This window comes from Oreochromis niloticus, linkage group LG5 (assembly GCF_001858045.2).
Source record: "Oreochromis niloticus isolate F11D_XX linkage group LG5, O_niloticus_UMD_NMBU, whole genome shotgun sequence".
Classification (NCBI taxonomy): Eukaryota; Metazoa; Chordata; class Actinopteri; order Cichliformes; family Cichlidae; genus Oreochromis; species Oreochromis niloticus.
The window spans coordinates 38,454,158-38,465,092 of NC_031970.2; the positions used below are offsets into that span (position 1 = coordinate 38,454,158).

General features: G+C 39.1%; 1 protein-coding gene across 1 annotated transcript in view; it reads left to right on the top strand.

Moving 5' to 3' along the window:
* The window catches only part of cdk18 (cyclin dependent kinase 18), a 36,875-nt gene extending 33,825 nt beyond the window's left edge, over nucleotides 1–3,050 (top strand). Inside the window, exon 14 of the mRNA XM_019354810.2 lies at nucleotides 279–3,050. Coding sequence (XP_019210355.2) covers nucleotides 279–313 — 35 coding nt within the window. The 3' untranslated portion in view covers nucleotides 314–3,050. The remainder of the gene's footprint in view (nucleotides 1–278) is intronic.
* The last annotated feature ends 7,885 nt before the right edge of the window (nucleotides 3,051–10,935 follow it).

Here is a 10,935-nt window from a genome sequence, read left to right on the forward strand (position 1 = left end):
ATTCTAATACAATAAAATTGCCACTCCAAAAACTCTCAGGGGAACTGAAGGACAAGTAAAAATAATAAAGACCTCTCTACTTTTTCCTTTCCTTTTCTTTTATTGGAAAGTAGGCTCAGCTATTGTGAGATATTTCTACTACTCTTTCATCAAACTAATTAATGTTAGTTTGAGAGACTCCTTTAAGGAAAAAAACATGAGTCATTCTTTCTTTTAAAAATTGCTTTCATTTGTTTGAATTAGTCAATGCCAACTACAAGCGTCAACTTCAATTACAGGTCGAGGAAAGAACCGAAGACAAAGCATCTTCTAGAGGTCGTGGAGAGGATGAAGAGAGATGCACGCAAAGCAGAAGACGGCGAGGAACTGCCTTTTCAGATCACAACACCAAGGCCATCGCAGCTCAGCACATTCACAGCATGTTCACCTGCACGGACAAACACGCAGTCATTTCCATGGCAGCTGACTGTGGAGGCACACAGAGTTTCTGGAGACAAACTTGTATTGCACTTGAAATACCTTCTGTATTCATACATATTTGCACACATTTGCACAATCAGCTACACCGAACATGCTGCCGTGATGTAACTGGACACACCAGAGATTCATCCTCCTGACACACACATGCATTTCAGCCTAAGAAGAAACGGAGAACTAAATGAAACGCTCTGCTATGCTATACTGCACACCTTTACACAGGCCTGCTTTACATAGTGTTCAGAGCACACCCAGGGTTCTAGCCATTCAAAGTAGCTGCTATCACAACTGGAACAATGGATACAGTTGCAGGTATGCATGTCTTTGCCCAAACAGAAATGCAAGTATTGCATTATGTGTTGAGTTTGTTCCAAGTCAGTTGGTTTCTAAATTATTTTCTGGTTTTATCTTACAAAACATATGGTCTAACACTGATATGTAGCTTAAAGACACAGTTTGGCAACCAAGGACCCTTATGAATCCTAATTCTTCTCTCAGCTCAACAGTGATTCACAGGGATTTGTAGTTTGAGGACAGGGTTAAAACTTATACACCACCACTACCCACAGAAAAGGCTGACCAGAAACCAAAGAGAATAGTCACATTTTTTTCTGTTACTTGGATTATCTGATTTTGTGATGTAATTTGTTTAAACATTGTGTAAATATATAGTTAATATTTAATTGTCATAGAAGAAGTTCATATCATGTTTTTTAAGCCCCTTTGCTTTGCTAACCTCAAATTTTAAAAAACTGTAACGTTAGATATAACTCTGGGTGCTGCTAGGCACTTGCTCAATAACGGACCTGTATGCATTTGCAAAGTGTTGGTGAACTGATGAAGCAAAAACATTATGCGGCTCACAGAAAAACACTCAGTAACGCTTCATGGTCATTCATTACTTTGCATAATGTGACGAGCTATGCATAATGTGCATTAGCTAGTGATGGTTAGCTATCCCAGCTAGCTAAAAATTTATTCCAAATCCCACTGACATTTGTAATTATGCTAATAGCTAAAAGTTTAGTCTGGAAGGCCATCTTTCAAAATAGCACGTTTTAGGCACACAGATATTAAATGAGAGAATTAAAGACTGATATAATATTATTGCTCAATACTCTATACTCAGTCTGTTTAACACATACTTGATCGTTATGGGCAAAACTGAGCCCTCAGTGAACGGTGCAGGGTTGCATGGCAGTTTTAGCATGTAGTGGTCAAACCATGTTCAGTTTTTGTGTTCACTGTGTGTTACAGAAGGCGTTGATGCTCTCTTGGCTTTGTAATGAATATATACTTGTAGGTGCTGCTTTCAGTCTTGTGAGCTGCATCTTTGCATTCTCGCTTATCTGACCAAGGATTCAGCACGGCACTAATCTGAAATGCAGTCACAGTTTACTTACACAGTAAATGGGTTTAAATGGTGTGAGTTGCATTTGACAGTTGATTTTTACTGCTCAAGTTTATGAAAAGCAACTGTAGAATTGGAAAGTTAACTTTAAGCGTTATAATATTAGGGTTGCTAACAACAACATAAGATATTTTGTTATTAAAATATTCTTATAGGGAAACCCACAGATTAAATATAACTCTGAATCCCACATCACATTATCCTATCCAAAATCATGTTAAAATTCACTCATGGTCATTTTTAATTGAGTATGAGCCTCTGTCCCATAGTTACAACTGGAGGTTCAGCTCTTCATGAACAATATGGCAGGTGTGTTGACACAATGGTCCAATGAACAGAAGTAAGCATTGCGGCATCTACATGTATATACCTTAGCTGTTGTTATTGAACAGAATGGAATCGGATGTATTGTGATATTACCGCCGACTTTCTTAGGCCCCAGTGTGGCAGCTATGGTTTACTTGTATCACATAACGGTCTTGAAGTTGTAGGCATAGCGTTACACTGCTCATTTGCAGTACCTCTGCCGTCATGTAACAACCACTGAAGCTACGATAAAATCTGACTCCGTTGTGAACATAAACCTGGAAAGTGGATAGACTCGCCTCGCTACAGTGCCCGTGTCTTCTCGTTGTGGGGGTAACATTCCTTACAGTGTTAACAGCTGACTTTCACACCAGTTTTTTGAAGTTGCCTTAGTAAACTGTGCATGATATTTTAGCTTGTGAAGAAATTATATTTGCTTCAGTGTATCCAATGTGCTAGGAGACATTTATTTTGTGTATGTAAATAACTCACTATGGGTGTATGTATTTTTGTAGTTTCCTATTTGCACCAGCCGGAAGTGTCCTCTGAAGCCTGTTCCCCTCCCTTTGTGTCTTTCCTTACATGGTTCCAAAGTATGACCCCATATTTTACCAAACTCCTCATTCCTAAACCAGTGAATGGAGAAAATATGCCCTGTAGGTACTTTCTAGTAGCAGTTTAGTAGGAGACACCACTACCCTTCATAATTTGCACAGCCTGTTGTTAGAGAGCAGCTTTTCACAGTAGATTCACTAAAGAAAAGTGCATACAGTGACAAGTACACTCTTCTGTGAATAGACAGGTGAGAATTTCACAACTGTGTTTTTAATAGTTCCCATGTGATCATTTGAGCCAAGAGCTTATGTTTATGTCCTGGTTAATGAATATTATCTGGAGACAAAAGTGATTTTGGCTCTTGAAATTGATACTCTCCTCTGTCCTCAATTTGCTCTGACATCTTGCCTGTCCTTGTTCAGTGCTGCTGAAGTATCCTCATTGAAACCTCTGATGAGATGTTGAGGCATTTGAGGTATTAATAGTTTTAGATACACCATTTGGTGCCCCTGGACACATCATCAGTGATGTCACCTGAGGTCATGGGGGGTTTCGGGTCTTTCAACAATCAGACCGCCTCTGCCAGGCAACCCAGCTAGTGTTGATCAAGGTAGCGCAGGTAGCGCTACCCTACACGTCACGCCTCTCCTCTTCTGATCCGCAGCGACCTCGACGCTGCTTCTGCTGCGTTGGTGGCCTTCGCTGGCTGGCCCCTACGATGCCCAGCATTTTGTATGCCCTGCAGAGCGATTGGCCCGTGAATCCTCGACATCCCACTTCGATGGGTTCAGTGTTGGTCAAGTTACTTGAAAAAAGTAACTAAGTAACTAATTACTGATTACTTCCCCAAAAAGTAATCCCGTTACTTTACTGACTACTTATTTTCAAAAGTAATTAATTACTTAGTTACTTAGTTACTTTTTAAAAACACAATTTACAACCTGAATAGGTGATAAAGCGATAGATCTTTCAGCCCAATTCTACTTTTTCTGCATAATTCATCATACAAAATGTAATCAAATGGAAAAGTCTCTTTTTAAAACTTGTTTTATTAGTTTTAATCTTTTAACTTTATGCATCAAGCAAAAATTTAATTATATGCAACATTCTCTGACTGGAAGAAATTTGTTCAACATTTAAACCTATTTTCTGCACATTCCAGCACATAAAATAAAATATTTTTTTGTGTGTTTACACTCACTCTTTCAAATAGATGCAAGTAAAACACAGCAGAAAATAAATAAAGTCAAAGACTAGTTGCTCTTTTCACCTGTAAAGCAGGACTGGGGTAGGAGGAGGTTTACCCTGGTGCAGGTGTGCCGCAGCGGTCAGTGGAAGAATCCGCGAGTTTCTCTGTGAATTTCCCATTACAGTCGTAGCTCACTCGGCGCTTGCTTGGAGGTTTAGGGGGTATTTTCGCTGTAAAAAGAAGTTTTCGTCCCACGCACAACGGACACTAATGTTTTTGTCACTTTTTATGGAATCAAACTCAAAATAAGGTCAGTACTTCCACGCTTTAAACGCTGCATGCTCATACTCTCTCCCGCACTCGATATATTATCCATTGTTGATCTGCAGACAGCTGTTGTCACGAATGTTGCACTCGCTTACGTCACTGTCATGAGACATTCTCGCAAAAAATCACGGTTTTAGTAACGCAGTAACGCAACGTTCCTACGGGAAAGTAACAGTAATCTAATTACCGTTTTTGCAATGGTAATCCCTTACATTACTCGTTACTTGAAAAAAGTAATCAGATTACAGTAACGTGTTACAAGTAACGCGTTACTGCCCATCTCTGGATGGGTTGGCATCTTGCCCGCCAACCATCACTCCGGCACTCCTCCTCTAGCACAGAATACTTTTCCCTCTTTCTCTCATTGACCTCCTCCATACGATCTTCCCAAGGCACAGTAAGCTCCAAGTGGAGTACCTGCTTGGAATCAGCTGAGAATGATGATGAATGATGTCTGGCCTTAGCGTTGTCTTGGCTACCACTTCAGGGAACTTTAACTGCTTTGCCAGATCAACTCTCAGTTCCCAATCATGCGCCGTTGCCAACAGGCCAGAGAAGGTGTTTCGGACTGCTGCTGCTGGCTTCTTCCCAGCTTTAATGAAAGTGACCTGTAAAAATCCTGTGTTTTAAAATAGCTGAAAACCTCTCATTATTTAAATTAATTAAACCTATCAACAGAATGTGAACAAATGACTACTTTACTTTACACTCAGCTGAGACAGCAGAAAAAAGGAGTGCCAGTAATTTTCATAAAGTTGCTCCTTGAAATTGATCTCTCCATTGATAAAGAAGATAGACCTTGAACGTGTCAGAAAATAATGGCCAACTATGTGATCTGTAGTAAAAAGGTCCATGAAATATGTGAAAATCTCGAAGTCCACTCTACTGGGGCCACTGCTCTCCTGCCTCGCGGTATGTGGTCACCTCTGAGCTAAAGTGGTACTGAGTAAGCACTGGTTTTGAAGCTTTCAGGGTGGTGCTTACACCGCTGAATGTTGCAGATATGTTAGTTTGTTTTGTTTGTTGTTTGTAGCTAGCAACCTGGCAGCCTTTTGTAAGAATTCAGCACTGTATGTATGAGAGAGAGACATGAAAAAGTATTTCCCTCCTTCCTGTTTTTTAATCTTTTTGCATATCTGTCACACTTACAGATTTCAGATCATCAAACAAGTTTTAATATTAAAATATTAACATAATATTTTAATATTAGACAAAGATGGATCCAAACCCAATGTAAGGTTTATGCCACAGCTTGCTAACAGTATCAGTAATTACCAACAGTTATCAGCATGGTTCTGCAATGGTTAATCCACCAGTTTGTGCAACGTATTTAATCAAAATCATATTTTTAATACTACAATATAATTATTGTCATTATCTATGAACTTTCAAATTTACTGTTATACATAAATCCAAAAAATAAAATAAAAAGCACATCATTATTATTTTGTATTAAGATAAATACACTAAATTATTAGAATTATTTACTTGTATTCAAGTACAAAATTAGTTTTAGTGGCTGAATGTTTCATTTGATTAATGTCTGACTTCCCACTAAAGTCCAGTGTCTGCTCAAATTTAAGTATAAAAACATGAATTCAGTAATAAATAACAATCACATTTTTAGTTTTATACACAGTTTTGACAGATATCTAAAATATCTGTTTTCTCATTTTTATGAAAGGTGGTCTACAAATTGGTAAGCACTCTCCATACAGTAAATAGATATAGGAAGGCAACCCGGCAGCCTTTGTAAGGCTTTTGGTTGGGAGACCAGTCATTGGATTGTGAGCAGAATGGCTCTAAATCAGCGGTCCCCAACCTTTTTAGCACCACGGACTAGTTTATGTCCAACAATATTTTCACGGGCCGGTCTTTAAGGTGTCGCAGATAAATAAGATTAAAATACAGAATAAAATACAGAATAAAACCAGTACCGGTACCAAAAAAAGGTGATTTAATTATAGCACATGGGAAAAGACCCAGGGAAACTGACTTAACGATAAAAATGATGAAAAAAAAATAATGATAAAAACCGATTAAAAACCCTGAAAACCATAAATTTCACACCTGAGCCTCAGCTCTCGCAGCCCGGTACCAAACGACTCTTATGGGACCGGTACCGGTCCGTGGCCCGGGGGTTGGGGACCGCTGCTCTAAATCACTGCTGTGTATTCCAGGCAACCAGTGTGGTCTTGCTTTAAACTTGCATTCTTTCCTATGGCCAGCTGTGAGCAAGTCCTCTAGTTGCAAAAAGAAGTCCAGTAGAAGTCTGTTGTTTAAGCCTATGATCTCAGTAAACACTGTCCCGATGCTAGTTCATGTTCTAAATGATGGTCCCTGCTAAAGTGAAAAGGAAGAGTGAAGCTGGGAATGCTGTAGGGCTGTGATTGACGTGTTGCTATCTTATAAGCTTCATGCATTACAATAACCTGAGGATTATGATGGACTGTGAAGTGGATGGGCTACTATGTCACTGACATTGTGGTTTACAAGTGAGTCTAAATTAAATATAATTTTAATGCAGATTAACTGATGTCTCACCATGTGATGTAGATCGCCAATGGTGCATGGCTGCTTGCCGTTTTACTGATGTCAAGGACAGTTTGAATTCATCCTGGCTTCTAAAAAGGACCAATCCTTGATTTTTATGTTGCAGTATTAGGTATTACTGCACATCTAATGTGAACAGTCTCACAGGCTGCAGTAGTTTTTAATCTGCCTGTGATTTAACATGCCAGATGAGGCGTTCAGTGGGGATGGCAATTCCAAAAGGCTGTAAAAGCCTTTTTGGGTGAGTGTAGATATGTCTAAACAAAATCTCTTGCAAGTCCAGTGTATTTTACTTAGCTTGAATAGATAAGTCAATCCACAGATTTACTGTTTATGTGTGCTCTCTATCCAAGTGCAAGCAAACAAATGGCACTTTAAAGTGCTCATAGAGGACAGCAGTAGAGAAGCAGAGAGCTGGGTGTGTCAAAGTGTCCTTAAGTCAAGCACTGAACCTCTAAAGCAGGTGCTTGCTGAGCACCATCAATGGGGTTACATTTGTATATGAGTGAAGAGACAGACGCCAGTCAAATTTTTTTCTACCTCTACAAGTGGGTGAATAGAATAATGGTACAACCATCCCAACCTCTGTTCACCTGTCAGCGTGTTAGAGCAAAGATGAAGGCACCGAGGAGAGGAATTCAGGGCCCACCTGCAGGGACTTCAGATGGATGTATCGCTGTAGACGTTACACTTCCAACCTTCCCCTCCTCCTCCCCCCTCAATGGCAGAAGTATTACTGTGTGTTTAGTTGTGGTAAATGAAGCTATTTTAAATATTGTAATAAAGAAAAAATTAATAATATATGTATTTTAACAGATGTTCTCATTTTTTCTCAGTGAGTTTTATGATGTTAAAAAACAACAGAGCTTTTAAAATAAAAACAAAGAAAAAAACTGTAGATGACGTCTAAATGTTTTATAAAAGATGAGTTTAGATTTTGTATAAGATGTGATATTTTGTGGGATTTGTCTACACTGTTATACAACAAGAAATTGAATGTACTGTGACCGCCATAGGCATAAAACTGATTGAATAATTGCTCAATTAATGAATAAATAAACTACTGAAATTGTGGAAAAAACTGGTTCCAGTCTTTTTGTGTACGTTTACCATAATGCTGCTCTTGGGGGACACAATACCAAGGAGAAGAAGCAGTAACTCAGATAAACACAAGGTGGTGCTACTGGACAACTACAGGCTGTTCTTTGCTGGATGAATGAAGAGAATATAAGGACAGTGACAGCTCCAGTAATTTCAGTTAACAACAATTAAACTCAGTTGTTATTATTAGTTAAGGTAAATGATTGGAGGACCAGAGAACTGACTGTGACAGATAAACAGATCCAGAGAGTGCCAATGTGACAAGCAAAATGAGTTTGTAGACCTGTAAACTGCAGCAGGAATTCAAAGAGTTTTATTTAAAAGGAACAAAGACATGTCAGATAGTGTGCAGAGACACAGGATGTGGCCACAATCCAAGTCATTCCAGCGTGTCAGTGAAACATAGAGGAGATCATATGACCCTCTGGATATGTTTGCAGCTTCTGTAACTGGCACAGATGGTGGCAGCAGTGAGACGCATGCAGAAGTGTGCAGACAGAAAGTAATTCCTTAATTCTCACTTTTATCCGACAGCCAGACGATGATCTGAAAACACCCATCAACCACAGCTTTTATCCCAGTATAGAACAGGAAGGGTTAGAATGGTTAAATCAGTCAGGGGTGTTGTAACAACAATAAAGAAACGCCCTAGGAAGAAAGCTTTTCTAAAGCAGATGTTTAGTTCTGTCAGTGAGTCATAGATTTAATGGCATCATTGTATCGACAGCCTGTGAAACCAAGCAATAGATTTGTTTCACTTTTGTTTCCCATAAGATTCATCTGTTAGCTTAGAGTCAAGATCATCATTAGTCTTTGTATGAAATAATAAAAATTTATATGCATTTACATGTATAGAGTTATGAAGATCTCTGCTCCTTTTTATCCACCATGCACCATGCACCAACCAGTCCAGCAATTTATTTCAATTCAATTCAACTTTATCTATATATCACCAATTCACACCAACAGAGACATTATATTGTAACGTAAAACCCTAAAATGATAGAGGGACAACCCATAATCAGATAACTCCCCATACTTGGCAACAGTGGGAAGGAAAAACTCTCTTTTAACAGGAAGATATAGGCAGAAGCTTCTTCCTCCTCAGCGAGGGGAAAGCAGAGAGAGACCGAAGAGAGCGGAGAGAATGAATGTGTTTCTTAAATAATATGTATTGTGGAAATATCCGATTGTGCCCTGTATGCCATGGAAAGGATCGTAAATGAACTATTATTTAAGGAGTTTAACAATTCATCTTTCAGCGTCCAGTGGTCAGTGGCAACCCATGAAGGATCAGGGTTAGGGTTTAGGTGAGGTTAATATCACCTCTTTTTACAAAATTTTCACCTGTTTGAAAAAAATGGGAAAACATCTTTTATAGTTTTTAAATATTTATCTAGCAGTGGGTTTACCCTCCCACTCACAAACCCTAAACCTAACCCTGAACATATCACTGCTGGTGACTTGGTCATCAGAAGGCTAAGCATGTCTCTCAGTAAAGGGAGTAATGCATATCCACTAGAAAACTGAGGGAACGGTTTAACCCTGGGGACCTATGGCTCAGATTTCTTGTTGGAAGAAATATGAGTGGAAGAAGTCACTCCAACATCTTGGGTGTATTAAATCATAAACCAATAAAAAAAACTATAATTTCACCAATTACCAAAACTGAAGCACAAACATCTTGTGTCAGCTGATTCCTTACTGTAAACCATGATATTTGTTGGACAATTCAATTAGTATGTCTCAGTTTCAACAAGTATGAAGTATCTCTCTGGTTGCAGCAAATGGCCCCGCCCCTCCCTGATCCTGGTTCTGTTAGAGGTTTCTTCCTGTTGAAAGGGAGTTTTTCCTTCCCACTGTCGCCAAAGTGTTGCAGATAGGGAGTGGTTTCATTGTTGGGGTTTTCTCTGTATTATTGTATGGTCTTTACCTTTCAATGTAAAGTGCCTTAAGGCAACTGTGATTTGATGCTATATAAATAAAATAAAACTGAAATGAATTGAACTGAAAAGTAAATGTGTAACATTACAGAAATCTTCAAGTTAATTCCAGAGGTATGCTGTGAATAACCGTCAGGGAGATCTTTCTCATTTGGAAAAGCTGGAAAACTTATGAAAAATTTCTGTTCTCTTTTAAATTTTCCAAAGCCATCCAGTGGCCAAGATTGGAGTCTTTGCCGACTGCTTCTGCTCCTTCAGGCCTTATGTTTGACACCACTGCACAAGAGAACGCTCTAGCACGGGCTTCATTTTTAAGCCACATTTGACATTAGTCAGTGTAGGATCACAGGAAGAGAAGGAAGATACAACTAAACAAATTCCCGAGATATTGGACGACCTGCACAAATCTGAATATTAGTCATATCGGATATCCGTATCTGTCTTGTAGAGGAGAGCACTAACTTACTTTAATAAAAATACCCGTGTTAAACCTGTAATTAGTTCTTAATTTGTAAGTAAAATTTTCGCAATGACGAAGTAAAATCATGATTTATTAGTTATTCCAAAATATATATTTCAAAAGAGCCCACAGTGACACAGGTGTCACCGCCCCTTTACACACTGAGGAAAGTTCCTGTTAAAGGTTCAACACTGACTGAAGGATCTGGGCCCTTGTGGGTTAACTATGTTTTTTTTTTCTCTTAGATCTTCCAATTCTATACACCGTTTAATGACATCATTTCTCATTATGTATCGTTTGCTCTTGAGAATGTTGCTTTGAATCTTACAGCCATACCCGTACAGCCTCCTCTAATGATAGTCACATGAGAATTCCGTCAACCCAGGACCACAACAACTTTTAGACTTTTTTGACCTCACAGAAAACGGATCTCGGATGAGACGAAAACGGATCAGACCTGCCATCATCATGAGGGCGGTTCTTTCGACAGCCAATCAACGTGATTTTCACTACAAGCTCGCTGGCACAGCAGTGGAGAGCGCCTCGGCTGAGTGCTCACACTGTGTTTACTTTGTCAGCTGGCAGTGTGTTCAGTTCAGTTCAGTGTGAAGGA